The 15,475-nt window shown below is 46.0% G+C and overlaps 2 protein-coding genes across 6 annotated transcripts; one reads left to right on the top strand and one right to left on the bottom strand.

Moving 5' to 3' along the window:
- Positions 1 to 2,224: 2,224 nt before the first annotated feature.
- Positions 2,225 to 2,774, bottom strand: LOC120813487 (histone H2A-like). Its single transcript, XM_040169368.2, has one exon. The coding sequence runs from the start codon at positions 2,747 to 2,749 to the stop codon at positions 2,366 to 2,368; it is 384 nt and encodes a 127-aa protein (XP_040025302.1). The 5' UTR covers positions 2,750 to 2,774; the 3' UTR covers positions 2,225 to 2,365.
- A 2,577-nt stretch (positions 2,775 to 5,351) lies between these two features.
- On the top strand, positions 5,352 to 14,327 carry LOC120808649 (protein NLRC3-like). 5 transcript variants are annotated; one of them, XR_013451052.1, is made up of 12 exons: positions 5,352 to 5,502; positions 7,590 to 7,715; positions 7,804 to 7,929; positions 8,281 to 8,466; positions 8,907 to 8,985; positions 9,139 to 9,349; positions 9,503 to 11,300; positions 11,392 to 11,565; positions 12,025 to 12,198; positions 12,441 to 12,524; positions 13,191 to 13,237; positions 13,382 to 13,459. XR_013451052.1 is itself a non-coding variant. In XM_078081903.1 (12 exons), the coding sequence occupies exons 2-12, from the start codon at positions 7,627 to 7,629 to the stop codon at positions 13,963 to 13,965; spliced, it is 3,432 nt and encodes a 1,143-aa protein (XP_077938029.1). In that variant the 5' UTR covers positions 5,352 to 5,502; positions 7,590 to 7,626; the 3' UTR covers positions 13,966 to 14,327. The 5 variants fall into 5 exon arrangements, 4 of the variants coding, with proteins under 4 accessions (XP_077938029.1, XP_077938028.1, XP_077938030.1 ...); XM_078081903.1 differs by lacking the exon at positions 12,441 to 12,524 and having other exon boundaries at positions 8,281 to 8,384; positions 8,421 to 8,466; positions 13,382 to 14,327; XM_078081902.1 differs by lacking the exon at positions 12,441 to 12,524 and having other exon boundaries at positions 13,382 to 14,327.
- Positions 14,328 to 15,475: the final 1,148 nt, after the last annotated feature.

Below are 15,475 nucleotides of genomic sequence, written 5' to 3'. Positions count from 1 at the left end.
GTACACGTAGATGGCGTAGCTCTCCTTCCTGGTCTTCCTCTTCTTCTTGCCGCTCTTGCTGACGGCCTTGGACACGGCTTTCTTGGAGCCCTTCTTGGGCGCTTTCACAACCTCAGGCATGATTCAAGTCTCTGTCGCAGACTGACAATGTCGCGATGTGAACAGGACGGTGTTCATATATGAACGAGATGCAAATGTCAATGTGCGGTTGCTCGAGCGTGATTGGTTGTCCTCTGTGTGATACTGCGCATGCGTCTCACAGGCGGATTTCTCTATTGAGACCGAATCACTTTGGTGCTTTTAACACGAGTTTGTCTCGTGAGTTTCACATTGAGAATCATGTTGTAAGAATCATTGTGTGCGCTGAAATCATCTAATGACCGTCACACAAACCATTCACAATCACAGGGCCCTGTTGATAGTTACAGTTACACACTTCAATTCTTGACGTGTCAAGACATGACACACACCTTTTTTCATCCAGAATAGACAAATACATGTGTAATAGTCATAAATAAATATTATAGGGCACCTTAACAGGACTTGTAGGCATTCAGCACACTGAGCCACGGAAGTAAAACATGTACAGTTTGTGTTCTTATGGCTAGACTCACTTTGTGATGTGACTTTAGAAGTTGGATGAGCGCAATTATCTTGATGACTGAAGTCTAGTAGTTTAAATTAAGGTTTGAGCGCAGATTAGTTTGTGAGGAATCAAGTAGCCCGACATCAACCATCGGGTTAGTTTGGCTAAAAGAGCTATTTGTCGGAGAGGTCGCAAAGAGTTTATTTTAATTGTGTATTATGTTGTAGCAAGTCCCTCGATTGTGGTGTTCCTCAAGGAAGTTGCCTCGGACCTTTGTTATTTTCAATTTTTATGAATGATATGCCGTATATACTCAGTAAGGCTACATTAACTATGTTTGCTGATGATTCCACTCTTTATTATAAAGCTGAGCTGAGATGAGCAAATTGTATAACTGGATCAAAAAAAAAATCAACTTGTTCTAAACATTTCAAAAACTATGAGTATAATATTTTGTTCTCAGCATAGACTATCTGATAATCCGAAAATGAATATACAAGTAAATGGTCAAAATGTACAGCAGGTAAAAAAGGTGAAGCTTCTTGGACTTTGGCTGGATTCCACATTGTTATGGTCTGATCACATCAACAAAGTGGTTGCTAAAATGAGTAGAACTGTAGCAGTAACGCTTAAATGTGCACAATTTCTAAATTCACGGTTGTTCAGTCGTGTTGTTTGTACATTGGCTTTGTGTCGTCTGGATTACTGTTCTGTTGTATGGTGTGCTGCAGCAAGCAGTCATTTAAAAAAAATTACAAGTGGCTCAAAATAAGGCTGCAAGACTGGTTCTTGGTTGTTCTTTGCGAACTAGTGTTGCAGAGATGCATGACCGTCTTGCTTGGCTGGTGGTCAAGCACAGACTATCTGCTAATATGTTAGTATGTTTTCATAAAATAATTAACACCCAGATTCCTAAATTTCTTTATGACAATATAATTCACTATTTAGATATGTATTCACATTACATTAAGAGGGGCGAATAGTCATCAGATTTCTTTACCCCTACCTAAACGTGACTCTATGAAGAGGGCCGTGTTTTATAGGTCAATTGTGCTTTGGAACACTCTTCCAGTTGGGGTTCGTGAAATCAAGGGAAAAACTGGTTTAAAAAAAAGATTAAGACTGCATTTGTTTTCAACATCATAACCTCGTCTGGAATGGTTGAGCGAGGTTGCATCATGTGTCCTGGTGTTTTGCATTATTATTTATTACTTTCAGTACTTTCAGAATTGTTACTTTTTCTTGCCTTTTGTGTTTTTATATATGATATATGTGAGTAATTGTGATTGTGATTACTGTTCTTTTATGTATTTTTTTTTTTTGGACCCCAGGAAGACTAGCTGTCGTCTCAGCGTCAGCTAATGGGGATCCTTTTAAATAAATAAACAAATAGAACATTTGATGGACTGGAATCAGTGAGACAGATTTAACAAATATCCACTGTATTTTTACATTGATTACACTGATATTTACTGAAATAGCAAAACATCAAAAAGGACAACAGGAAAATAGATCGTAGGCACTGAGCCAGTGTTAAACACCGCATCAATGACTTGATCTATAACCAAATACTGATCTAATAGTTATCTGGTCAGTTGATCCCAAATCAGCTAATTACCATTAAAGTGTTTTATACACAAACACTTATCAGAACAAATGCAAAGCACTAGAAAGGAGTTTGTTATTGTGCTTCATACTGAGACATGTGGACCGCAGCTCTTTTCGTGGGGTTGGCGGCTCTTAAAAGAGCCTTTGTGGTGCAGATGGAGGCCTCCGTCTCTACTTCTTGGCGGGCTTCTCGGTCTTCTTGGGCAGCAGCACCGCCTGGATGTTGGGCAGCACGCCGCCCTGAGCGATGGTCACTCCGCCCAGCAGCTTGTTGAGCTCCTCGTCGTTGCGGACAGCCAGCTGCAGGTGACGCGGGATGATGCGGGTCTTCTTGTTGTCGCGGGCGGCGTTTCCGGCCAGCTCCAGGATCTCGGCGGTCAGGTACTCCAGCACGGCCGCCAGGTAGACGGGGGCTCCTGCGCCGACACGCTGCGCGTAGTTCCCTTTGCGCAGATGTCTGTGGACGCGGCCGACCGGGAACTGGAGCCCGGCTCGGGAGGAGCGGGTCTTGGCCTTCGCTCTGGCTTTGCCACCGGTTTTGCCTCTGCCGCTCATCGTTAGACTGTGTGGAGGAAAGGAAGTGTCGATGGTCGCGTCCAACCCTCCTTTATATGTCCGCGGAGTGGGCGGGACGGTCCCTGACGTGCGCACCAACCAGAGAAGAGGTTCCAGGCGCGAGAGCAGAGGGCGGGACCTCTGAGATTTGGCGGAACGTTTGAAATTATTTTCCACCAATGAGCAGCGGAGACTCGCTTCTGGAGGCGCGGCTGAGCTTTTGTTCCCAGCAGTCACCGTCTAATGAATGAATGAATATATGAAGCAATGGATTTCTCAAGGATCTTAGAGAGGAAGGGAAGATTAGAGATAGGTCTGTAGTTAGCCAACACCTCTGGAGCAACAGTAGGTTTCTGAAGAAGATGTTTAATTACAGCTACCTTGAAGGACTGTGGTACATGTCCTGTCAACAAGGACAGATTCATCATATCGAGTGAAGACTTCCTTAAGCAGACAGAAATCGGATCCAAGAGACTAGTAGAAGATTTAGTAATTATATTACATTATTATATTTTCAAATGATAGAAGTCAGTTGTAGGTGATATGTTGTTAAATTGGTTTAAACTTAACTAAATATATTTGAATATCTGTGTTATCTTAAGCGAATATTCGAACGTGTTCCATGTTGAGAGCCCCAGTGGTCACCTACTGCAGGACGCGGCATGAAGTGGGATTCTGTGCACACACTAATATACAAAATGCTATTAGTGTGCGTAATTAAATATGTAATTTGTAACCATGGAGTTACGAGACGTTAAAATGTGGAGTGTCCAGTTCATCAAAGGGAATCGACTGCGAGAGAACCCATTTCACCAGAACTCCAACGTGATGTGCTTTTGCTTTGGAAATTTGTGCGAGGAGGTTCATGAGTTATGGGAATCATTTCCCACAAAGATCCGTATGCAGTTTACTGAAATGTAATCTAAAGACATCCAAAGGAATGTAACAGCTACAACCAAAATGTGTCTGAGAGGAAGGAGAACGAGTCTCAGTGCCAAGAAACATGGGAGGTCAAAGGTCGGCCAGCAGTGGACTACTGACCTCCAGGACGATGTACTCGCCGGACTCCCGGGACGTCCCGGAGAGCGGTGAGCCCGAGGAGGACCGGGTCCGGAGGAGGAGCCGCACGTCCGAGCAGCGAGAGCTGCTGCCCGAGGAGAAGGAGAACTCTGGGACGGCTGAGGAGGAAGAGGAGGAAGAGGAGGAAGAGGAGGAGGAGGAGGGAAATAACGTGAGGCAGACACACACACACATACTCACTGGTGTCACAGTGGGGTCCCGCCTCACACACACAGCTGAAGGGGCCCCAGGAGGAGTGAGCGCCGCAGGACGGCGTCCGTGAGCTTGTTAGATGTTCACTCCAGGTCCTCCAGGTTCTCACCTCTGGTCTCCTGGCGTCTCTCCTGCAGCCGGACTCGTCTGTCTCCTGACTGTCCCCCCCGGCCTCCAGCTCGCTACCCGAGTCTCATGTAAAATCTCTCCATGAACAAAAATAAATAAATAGGTTGTTTTCAAAAACATTCAGTTCTGAGTTGTTATTTAGCTCCTCCCACCTTTCCGTCGCTGACCACGTGGAGCCGATGCCAGCGGCGGTCAGGGACGGTGGATCGGGGTCAGTGCCCCCGACCCGTGGTTGATGCTCAGCGCCGGAACGCCGTTCCTCAACTCTGCAGGGGGGAGGAGGAGGAGGAGGAGGAAGAGGAGGAGGAGGAATGTGTGAGTGTGTGTTTTGGCTCCAGATGGAAACTTCTGATCTTTAATTCATTCAGACATTTTGAAGTTATTTAGTAACAAATCATCAAATCAGGTTCTGATGAACCTCCTGCCAGATGGAAGGGGCACAAACAGTTTTTGTCCGGGCTGAGAGGGGTCGGCTTTAATCTTTATTGCTCGCTTCAGGGTCCTAGAAGCAATAAATAAACATTTTTTTAATTGAAATATTTTTATGTTTGAATTTTGGCAGGTTAGGCAGTGCCTACCTTTCCTACCCTACACAAGCAGGCTTCTTTACTGGCTGTTCTTACCCACAATCCTTTGCAGAGCAGATATATTCAGAGGGTTCAAGGTGCCACGTGATGAGGGAGTAGAATGCTGCATGTAACAACATGTACTTGAGGAAGCTGCAGTTTGTCATGAAGGTAAATGGTTTAACAAGCAGCTTCACACTGATACGTGGGTGAGTTGTTCCGCCCCAACAGGTTCAACCTGATCAACAAAGAGGAGTGAAGAATAAAAACTCTCAGCTCAGACTCTGTTGTCTTAGTGGATGTTTGTATTCAATATAAACTCTTCACTACATTTGTTACAAAGGTTCCTGCTTCATCACGTGTTCCCTACTAGTCTACATGTAGAAGAAGACCAGGAGACAAAGAGGGGCGTGCACGGGTCCCCTAAACCATCTGGTCCAAACTACAGCATCCAGTCTGTTGTCATAGCAACTCTTTACAAGGTGGAAGGATCGTTCCACAGATGCTGGTTTTGATCCTGAAAGACTCTTGTTGAGCAGTGAGGACGATTCTGTTCACGATGACCTTTGACCCTGTAAACAGCTCAGACTGACACTCAGTCAACCAGTCAGACCGCATACTTTGATGGTGACGTGAGGACACACCCTCTCTGATGAAGGACAGCAAGCTGCGTCACTTCACTCCGTCTGATGGAAGCTGAAGTGAAGCACGGAGCTTCTTTTCTACACGGACCTGCTGAGGACAGAAGAGAGCTGCTCACTGAGGAAGTTCATGTCTACAAGCTCAGTAAGTGCAGCTGTGATTGGTTGAATGACATCATTGATGGTTGTGAAGGTGTGATTGTTTAAAGCTGGGAAACAAGATGGCGCCTGTGTGAGCAGGCAGAGAGAAGCTGCTGTTAGTCTGAATGATGACGCTGTGATGAAGAAGAGGAGTTCAGTCTGATCTGGGGTCTGTGAGGACTGTTACTGATGAGGAGGAGAAGGTAGCAGACGGAGGGGCACTAGGACCCAGCAGGGACCACAGAGCTCACCTGGGCCTTTGTTCCTGAAACACACCTGAGAGACGCTGTGTTTGGCCGTTTCTCAATACCTAAGACGGCGAGAACGGACTCGCGTTCCCGCGAGAATAGACTCGGGAGACAGACTCGGGAGTCCTGACTCACGGGTACGGGAGAACGGAGAACGGACATTTCCGCAATCGGAACAGCAGCTGACTTGATGACGTCACCACAGTAGGCGGTCTTTGTTTACGCACGCAAGTGGAAATGTATAAAAAGCCAGCAGCGTGTTAACGGTTGTGGAAGGTGTTTGTTGAAATTGCAAAAGTATTCTGATTGAGTAGCTGGCAACGAAGAGCACAATAAAAACATATTGGTATTATTATATTTAATAATTAATTAATTTGAGTAGTAACTACATGGATCCGTACTTTAACATATTTAACTAACGTTAAATGACCGAAAAATAAACTAACAGATTGAACAGAATCACATTAAAAGATGATTCTCGAGAATAGGCGGCTGGAATGAGCGCTGACCGCCCGGTGCGCGAGAGGTTACGTTATAACGGCTCCGTTAGATTTGGAGGCATTTTTTTTTAAATAGGCTGAACGTTGACCACACATTTGTTGCTTAAACCGCTAACTTGTATCCTTAAAAAGTGTTCACATCACATTCCGTTAATTAACAATAGTGGTATTTAATAAAAGACGACTTACAGTTGTGCGTTTTCTCATCTGCCATCGCAGCTTGCTGAGGTGAAATGCATTCTGGGATATATGTCTCTCACAAGAACAGACGATCCTGCTTCGATGCATGCCCGGTAAAATGGGCGGGGCGAGTCACATCCGGGTATTATGACCGTTCTCGGCCAGATGCGGACTTGAGAATTGGAACAGTACTCGGGCTGTGACTGATGACGTTTCACGAGTCCACGAGAACAAAAGTCCACACAAGAACGCATATTGAGAAACGGCCACTGTCTCACCTGCTGCTTCAGTCCTTTAAGTCCACAAAGCTTCATCTTCACATCTGCTTTAAACACATTTAGTAACTTTTTAGTGTTTGAATGTGTTTGTTTTCTTTAGTGTTCAGTTTTTCTCTCGTTGATCAGCAGGTTGTAGTCGACCTTTTACTAACTGATCACATGGTGAAGTGAACCATCCCATCAAGAGAAAGCTTCCCCATGTTACCATGGTAACCACAGTGTTTCCATCAGGACAGCTACAGGTCACCTTACTGGTCTGTGTTTTACTGACTTCTGGACTCTGAAGGAGATCAAGAGGAGAAACACGACAGCTCCACCTGCTGGAAGACGAGAGATGACATTTATCTTGTAAAACAGGACGAGCATTTAAAATGACGTCTCTTCACACGTTAACAGGGTTTAAAGAAGGAAAAAAGAAGTTTGTCTTTCACTAGAAGTCTTTAACAGATCCACAGATGAGGGGGACAATCTGTCCACAGGACGACTAGCAGCGTGTCCTCCACATATCTGTCCTTTATGGAAGAGCAAGAAGAAAGAACTGTTGCAGATATTGCTGTTCAGTATTCGCAGTGTGCTGATATGTCTTTGTTCCTGATTTCTTGCAGAGCGACTCTCACACACACAAACACACACAGAATAATACACAATGAGGGAGATTCACATCTGCATTCTGATGGATGCACCACTGTGGTCACACGTCCTTCAGCCTTTAACCCTCATTACAGGACGAGCATTTTAAAGAAGGAAAAGGGAAGTTTGTCTTCCTCCAGAAGTCTAAACTTTAACAGACACAACACACAAAGTGTCCCATGAGAGTTTTAGTGTTGAGGTGAATGAGCTCTGTGTGTTTGTCCTTTGAAGATAATAATGTGTGAGCTCTCCCAGCAGGTGGTTGTGAAGGTGTGAAGGTGTGGACTCTGTTATGAATCAGGAGGAGGACCCAGAGGACGGAGTCCGTCCCTCTGAAGCTCCTCTGTGTGGGGAACATGACAGCCAGACCAAAGCTCAGAGGTGAGAGGACCATCTCCAACTGTCCTCCACTCGTCTCCATGTCCCAACGTCACTGACTCACTGACTCTGGTTCTACATGTGTGACCAGGATCCACCAGAGACCAGGACCTGGACCTGATCCTGGACCTGGACCCAGCTGTGTGTCCATGAAGAGTAACCGGTCTATGGAGCCTCCTATAGTCTTCAAAGATGTTGGTCCCTCTGTTGATGCAAGGTGAGGGTCTCAGGCTGATGATGAGGTGTTTCTATCAGACTCTCTGGTGGAGGTTCTGGGTTTCTTGCTCCAGGTCCCTTCAGCAGTGTCCAGTGAGGGAGGGAGAGCTCCATGGAGGACTTGGTGAGACCTGTTGGGACTAAACCAAACTGACTGGTGAAGAAAACAGTGAGCTGAAAGACTGAGCTGTTGATTCTTAGTGGGACCAGCAAGACCAGTAGACCTGGTCCACTTCCTGACCTCACGTCAGGAACCTTTGACTTGTTTTGGTCTCTGAGGGCGGACACTATGTGAGCTGATGCTTCATGATTAGATGATGATGTGATGATGTAATCTCAGTGTTTCTTTCAGGTCACATCAGCAGAGAGGAAAGTCTCCTGAACCCACATGTGTGTCCATGAAGAGCGATCAGTCTCAAGGTCGATGGATTGACTTCAAAGATGATCGGTCTCAACGTCGATTTATTGACTTCAAAGATGATCGGTCTCAAGGTCGATTTATTGACTTCAAAGATGGACGCCGTTCTTATGACCCAGAGTAAGTTCTTAACAGATGAAGAACTGTTCTGATCATCAGTCATGAAGTACAAAAATTATGTAAACACAATGTGAGCTAGTTCCATCACATCAGGATCAGCAGAGGTCACATCTGGAGACAGCTGCAGGTTTCTGAAGACAGATGACTGTGAATGAACATGTGATTAGAACAAACTCGATGCTCTGTGGACCAGCTGATGTGGTCTTTGGACTCCATGCAGATGCAGAGTACTGCAGACGTTGTTTTTATGACCCACAGTAAGAACTAAAACCAGATCAACCTGATGACTTTGCTGATAAACTGTCCGTCATCATAAACAGTCTTCAGCATCTGGTTTCCATGGTGATCAATCATGACAGAAGCCAAAATCTTTAACTAATGTTGTATTGGTGTTGTTGGGCCAAACACCATGTGAGCTGATGGTTCATGTTCCTCCACAGAGAGGACCAGGAGAGCTCAGAGGTTCCCTCAGGTCCGTCTGCCCAGCAGCATCAAACACACCTGGACGCCATCTTCATGGTGTGTACATGAACAACTACTTTTACATCTCTCAGTTGACCATCATCTCCATGCTGCACTTTGTAGACAAGTGGATTGTCCGTCTGTCCAACATGGACCTGATGGTGGCTTCCATGTTTTAGTTTGTGTCATTCATAGAATATTCTGTTCCAGCTGCTGGAAGAGAACATCCTCACTTTTGTAAAGAACGAGCTTAAGAAGATCCAGAAGGTTGTGAGTTCAGATTACCCACAATGCTCAGAGAAGGAGGATGAGGAGATGCTGGATGAAGAGCAGAGGAGGAGCAAGGAAGCATTTGTAAAGATCTCAGTGCACTTCTTGAGGAGAATGAAGCAGGAGGACCTGGCTGAGCGTCTGCAGAGCAGTAAGAGGATTTCTCTAAAGACTTACGATGCTGATGAATCCTTTACTAATGTCTCAAGAGATGGACAGAATATATTCATGGTCATTCTCTGAGGAAAACACATGTTTAAATCTATTCTTTGACTTATTGATCTTCTTTGTTGTCTTCATTCAGGACTTCTTCCTGCAGGTTGTCAGCGTGAACTCAAATCCAACCTGATGGAGAAGTTCCAGCGTGTGTTTGAGGGGATCGCTAAAGCAGGAAACCCACCCCTCCTGAATGAGATCTACACAGAGCTCTACATCACAGAGGGAGGGACTGCAGAGGTCAATCAAGAACATGAGGTCAGACAGATTGAAACAGCATCCAGGAAACCAGCCAGACCAGAAACAACCATCAGACGAGAAGACCTCTTTAAAGCTTCAGCTGGAGGAGAGGAACCAATCAGAACAGTGATGACTAAGGGAGTGGCTGGCATTGGGAAAACAGTCTTAACACAGAAGTTCACTCTGGACTGGGCTGAAGGCAAAGACCACCAGAAGATAGAGTTCACATTTCCATTCACCTTCAGAGAGCTGAATGTGCTGAGAGAGAAGAAGTTCAGCTTGGTGGGACTTGTTCATCACTTCTTCAGTGAAACCAGAGCAGCAGGAATCAGGTTTGAAGAGTTCCAGGTTCTGTTCATCTTTGACGGTCTGGATGAGTGTCGACTTGCTCTGGACTTCCACAAGAATGAGATCCTGACTGATGTCACAGAGTCGGCCTCAGTGGATGTGCTCCTCACAAACCTCATCAGAGGGAAGCTGCTTCCCTCTGCTCGCCTCTGGATAACCACACGACCTGCAGCAGCCAATCAGATCCCTCCTGAGTGTGTTGGCATGGTGACAGAGGTCAGAGGGTTCACCGACCCCCAGAAGGAGAAGTACTTCAGGAAGAGGTTCAGAGATGAGAAGCAGGCCAGCAGGATCATCTCTCACATCAAGACCTCACGAAGCCTCCACATCATGTGCCACATCCCAGTCTTCTGCTGGATCACTGCAACAGTTCTGGAGGAGATGAAGACCAGAGAGGGAGGAGAGCTGCCCAAGACCCTGACTGAGATGTACATTCACTTCCTGGTGGTTCAGTCCAAAGTGAAGAAGGTCAAGTACGATGGAGGAGCTGAGACGGATCCTCACTGGAGTCCAGAGAGCAGGAAGATGATCGAGTCTCTGGGAAAACTGGCCTTTGATCAGCTGCAGAAAGGCAACCTGATCTTCTATGAATCCGACCTGACAGAGTGTGGCATCGATATCAGAGCAGCCTCAGTGTACTCAGGAGTGTTCACTCAGATCTTTAAAGAGGAGAGTGGACTGCACCAGGACAAGGTGTTCTGCTTCGTCCATCTGAGTGTTCAGGAGTTTCTGGCTGCTCTTCATGTCCATCTGACCTTCTTCAGCTCTGGTGTCAATCTGCTGTCAGAAGAACAACCAACCTCCTTGTTGTCTAGATGCTATATAGTCAATCGTGAACCAAAGCGTCTCTACCAGAGTGCTGTGGACGAGGCCTTACAGAGTCCTAATGGACACCTGGACTTGTTCCTCCGCTTCCTCCTGGGTCTTTCCCAGGAGGCAAATCAGACTCTCCTGCGAGGTCTGCTGACACAGACAGGAAGTCGCTCACAGACCAATCAGGAGACAGTCCAGTACATCAAGGAGAAGATCAGTGAGAATGTGTCTCCAGAGAAAAGCATCAATCTGTTCCACTGTCTGAATGAACTGAATGATGGTTCTCTAGTGGAGGAGATCCAACAGTCCCTTAGATCAGGACGTCTCTCCACAGATAAACTGTCTCCTGCTCAGTGGTCAGCTCTGGTCTTCATCTTACTGTCATCAGGAGAAGATCTGGAGGTGTTTGACCTGAAGAAATACTGTGCTTCAGAGGAGGCTCTTCTGAGGCTGCTGCCAGTGGTCAAAGCCTCCAACAAAGTTCTGTAAGTAAGAGAGTTAGATTCATACATCATGACTTAAACATGCTGCCATATTTTCTACTAGTTCATATTTTCTTCATTGTTGTTTCTTCAGACTGAGTGACTGTAACCTCTCAGAAAGAAGCTGTGAAGCTCTGTCCTCAGTTCTCAGCTCCCAGTCCTCTAGTCTGAGAGAGCTGGACCTGAGCTACAACGGCCTGCAGGATTCAGGAGTGAAGCTGCTCTCTGCAGGACTGGAGAGTCCACACTGTGACCTGGAGACTCTCAGGTCAGGATTCAATTAATCTCCACTTGGTGTCTTTATTTATGGTGGGTTGACGTGGCGCAGGGGTAGAGAGGGTGCTCCCGGGATAAAATGTAAAAGCCATGGATTATAAATGCAATGTAAGTCGCTTTGGATAAAAGCGTCAGCTAAATGACCTGCAATGTAATTTACATCAGTGGTACATTTCTGAATTTCATGAGATTCCTTCTGCTTGCATGATTTTAAATCAAAGTTTTTTTTTATTATAATGTTACAAATAGAAATATTGAAGACCAATTCTAGTTGTCAGTAATGTTACTGGAGTGTTGGTATACAGTAGTAGGTGTGTAACTATGTTTATGTGACCCCTCAGTAGCCGACAATATCTCATTCCTGCGGTGACCTTCTAGTCCTCACAGCTCCCTAAGATCATGTGACATGTGTCTTCCACCACAACATGTGTGTTGTTTTGTGTATTTGCAGGATGTCAGGCTGTCTGATCACAGAGGAAGGCTGTGCTGCTCTCGTCTCAGCTCTGAGCTCCAACCCCTCCCATCTGAGAGAGCTGGACCTGAGCTACAATCATCCAGGAGACTCAGGAGTGAAGCTGCTGTCTGCTGGACTGGAGGATCCACACTGGAGACTGGAGACTCTCAGGTATGAAGAGGCTGCAGCCACAGACCATCAGTCTGTAGAGGAGCTGGAAACCTTTTCTCTGTCCCACTGTCAGCCTGGTTAATAAGACCCTGACACACCAAGCTGACCTCAAACTACCAGAGACTCATCAAACTGTTTGTGTGCCTCCAGTGTGTGTTGTCCTTTAGTCCAGACATTATCATTGAAAGACAAACCGTCAAAGAAACAATCTGTTCAAAAAATGTCTTGATGGATATTCACAGGAGGAAAGTTCAGCTTCACCTGGTTTTGGTGCTTTGCACTGAGAGCCAGTTCCCTGGATGATAAGAATGGACTTGAAACTACAGGTGACAGTCGACCACAGATGCTCAGTCAAGAACCAACAGCTGATTGTGGACCTGGTGTGTCAGAGCCCAAAGCGGTTTGTTAAGGACTGGACCAAAGTTCTAGGGGGACTCAGGCAGTGCTTTGTGGCTGCAGACCCACCTGAGCTGTAACACCTTCACCTTCAGACTACAGGTGTCAACCAGTGTTGACTGTTTCTAGGAGAAGGGATGTGAACAACAGTGTCACAGTCAGACCCTTTGTACCTCCTCAACCCCCTTCCACACCCTCCTCCCCGACCTCCATCAGAGGGTTTGTGGTGCTGTAGTAATTTCAGTCATGTGGTAGAGATGAACCCACAGAGAATAGTCTCCATGTCTGCAGCTCTACACAGCTGGTTAGCCTCTTTTAGCTCCAAGCTTCAGGAGGTGGTGGAGACCAAAAACCGCTAAAAGAGAGATTAGTGGTCTTCCATCCATCAGGTTACACAAAGACTCCTGATGAACCATCATGTTGATGTGAACCTGCTGGATGTGGGAGCAGCTGGTTGATCTCATGATGAGCTGTGGTCATCGGCCAATCAGAAGAAGAAGAGGTGGTCCATGTGGACATGAAGGAAAAAGCTGTGTGTGTGAGAGTGATGTAATGTCCATGTCTCCATGCTGCTCTGACCCCCCTCCTCCTTTCAGGGTGGAGCCTGCTGGAGTCCGATGGTTCAGACCAGGTCTGAGAAAGTGTAAGTGTGCTTTGATTCATGAAGATTCAACCATCTTCACACTGTGACATCACCCATTCACCTCTGTGATGTCATCATCAACGTGTCAGTAGATGAACACATGATTAATAACTGCAGCTGTATTGTGTCTTGTTCTCTCATCAGATTCCTGTGAACTCACAATCGACACAAACACAGTAAACAAATACCTCAAACTGTCTGACAACAACAGGAAGGTGACACATGTGAAGGAGGATCAGTCCTATCCTGATCATCCAGACAGATTTGACCACTATTGTAACCTGCTGTGTAGCACTGGTCTGACTGGTCGCTGTTACTGGGAGGTCGAGTGGAGTGGAAAAGTTTACGTATCAGTGAGTTACAGAGGAATCGGGAGGAAAGGAGACAGTGGAGACTGTTGGTTTGGATTGAATGATCAGTCCTGGTGTCTGAGATGCTCTCATGGAGGTTACTCTGTCTTTCACAATGAGATAGAAACACGCATCACCTCCTCCTCCTCCTCCTCCTCTGGTAGAGTAGCAGTGTATGTGGACTGTCCTGCTGGCTCTCTGTCCTTCTACAGAGTCTCCTCTGACACACTGATCCACCTCCACACCTTCAGCACCACATTCACTGGACCTCTTTATCCTGGGTTTTGGTTCTGGTCTGGTTCCTCAATGTCTCTGTGTTCTCTTCAGGAGGGAGAGTCTCCTCCTGCTGGAGAACCTTCCTCTCTGCTCACCACATAGTTCAGTCTGTACAGCTGATGTGGGTTCATGTGGGTGTAGATGCAGGTGGAGGAGGTGAGGGGTACCTGAGCTGGTCTGAACTGCCTCTGTAGATGAATCAGTAGATCATTTGGATGTTGGGTCCTAATTAGGGTTTAATCTTACTCTTTATGTGTCACCCCCCCCCCCCCCCCCCCCACATGAGATCAATGTCTCTGTGATAACGAGTTTGGTCCTTAAAACGGACAAGGTTATTATTGTGGGTGACTTTAACATTCATGTGGATGTCGACAACGACAGCCTTAGTACTGCATTCCTTTCATTGTTAGATTCAATTGGTTTCTGTCAGTGTGTAAATAAACCAACTCACTGTTTTAACCACACTCTCGACTTGGTTCTTGTGTATGGGATTGGGATTGAACATTTAACTATTTTTCCACAGAACCCTCTCCTGTCGGACCATTGTCTGATAACCTTTGAACTTCTACTATCAGAACCACCTCCTCCTGCCAAAGGTTTCTACAGTCGACGCTTATCGGATACCGCTGTAGCCTTATTTAAAGAAGCCATTCCTTCTGCTCTAAGTTCAGTGCCCTGCCTCAAGATACAAGAAGACTCCTGTGAGAACCTCAGTCCGTCCCAGATCGATCATCTTGTCGATACTGCTACAGGCTCTTTGAGAGTGGCGCTGGATGCTATTGCTCCTCTGGAAAGAAGAATAGCAACAAGAAGGAAGTCTGCTCCGTGGTATAACCCTCAAACACGGAACCTAAAGCAAACTGTGCGGAAACTTGAACGATTATGGCGTTCCACCAAATCAGCAGGATCTAGGCTAGTTTGGCAAGACAGCCTTAAAACGTAGAAGAAGGCTCTTCGTAACGCAAGAGCATCTTATTACTCATCATTAATAGAGAAAAATAAAAACAACTCCAGGTTTCTCTTCAGCACTGTAGCCCGACTGACAGAGAGTCACAGCTCTGTCGAGCCGTGTGTTCCTTTGGACCTCACTAGTAACGACTTCATGAACTTCTTCAATCATAAGATTCTGACTATCAAAGAGAAAATTGATGGTTGTCTCCTGCCTTCAACCAGTGCCGACCTGTCCTCCGATGTAGGAACCTTGGATGCAGCAGTGGGCCCTGATGCCTGTTTGGATGCCTTCTCTTCCATCAACCTTGATCAACTGACTGATCAACTTATTTTCAAAGTCTAAATCTTCTACTTGTCTCTTGGATCCGATTTCGACCAAACTGCTTAAGGAAGTTTTTCCTTTAGTTAGCACATCCTTATTAGATATTATGAATCTGTCTTTGTTGACAGGACATGTACCACAGTCCTTCAAGGTAGCTGTAATTAAACCTCTTCTTAAGAAACCTACTCTTACTCCAGAGGTGTTGGCTAACTACAGACCTATCTCTAACCTTCCCTTCCTCTCTAAGATCCTTGAGAAATCCGTCGCAAATCAATTATGTGACTTTCTGCAAAACAATGCTTTGTTCGAGGATTTCCAGTCAGGATTTCGAGTGCATCA

This window comes from Gasterosteus aculeatus, chromosome X (assembly GCF_964276395.1).
Source record: "Gasterosteus aculeatus chromosome X, fGasAcu3.hap1.1, whole genome shotgun sequence".
NCBI lineage: Eukaryota > Metazoa > Chordata > Actinopteri > Perciformes > Gasterosteidae > Gasterosteus > Gasterosteus aculeatus.
The sequence above is the reverse complement of the archived record's forward strand: the minus strand, read 5'-3'. Positions and strand labels throughout refer to the sequence as shown.

Excerpts from the sequence above, each read along its gene's own strand:
- LOC120813487 (XM_040169368.2), bottom strand. The coding sequence starts at position 2,749 with ATGAGCGGCAGAGGCAAAACCGGTGGCAAAGCCAGAGCGAAGGCCAAG.
- LOC120808649 (XM_078081902.1), top strand. The coding sequence starts at position 7,627 with ATGAATCAGGAGGAGGACCCAGAGGACGGAGTCCGTCCCTCTGAAGCT. Across the intron at positions 8,467-8,906 it reads CGCCGTTCTTATGACCCAGA|AGAGGACCAGGAGAGCTCAG; the intron begins GTAAGTTCTTAA and ends GTTCCTCCACAG. Across the intron at positions 11,301-11,391 it reads AAAGCCTCCAACAAAGTTCT|ACTGAGTGACTGTAACCTCT; the intron begins GTAAGTAAGAGA and ends TTGTTTCTTCAG.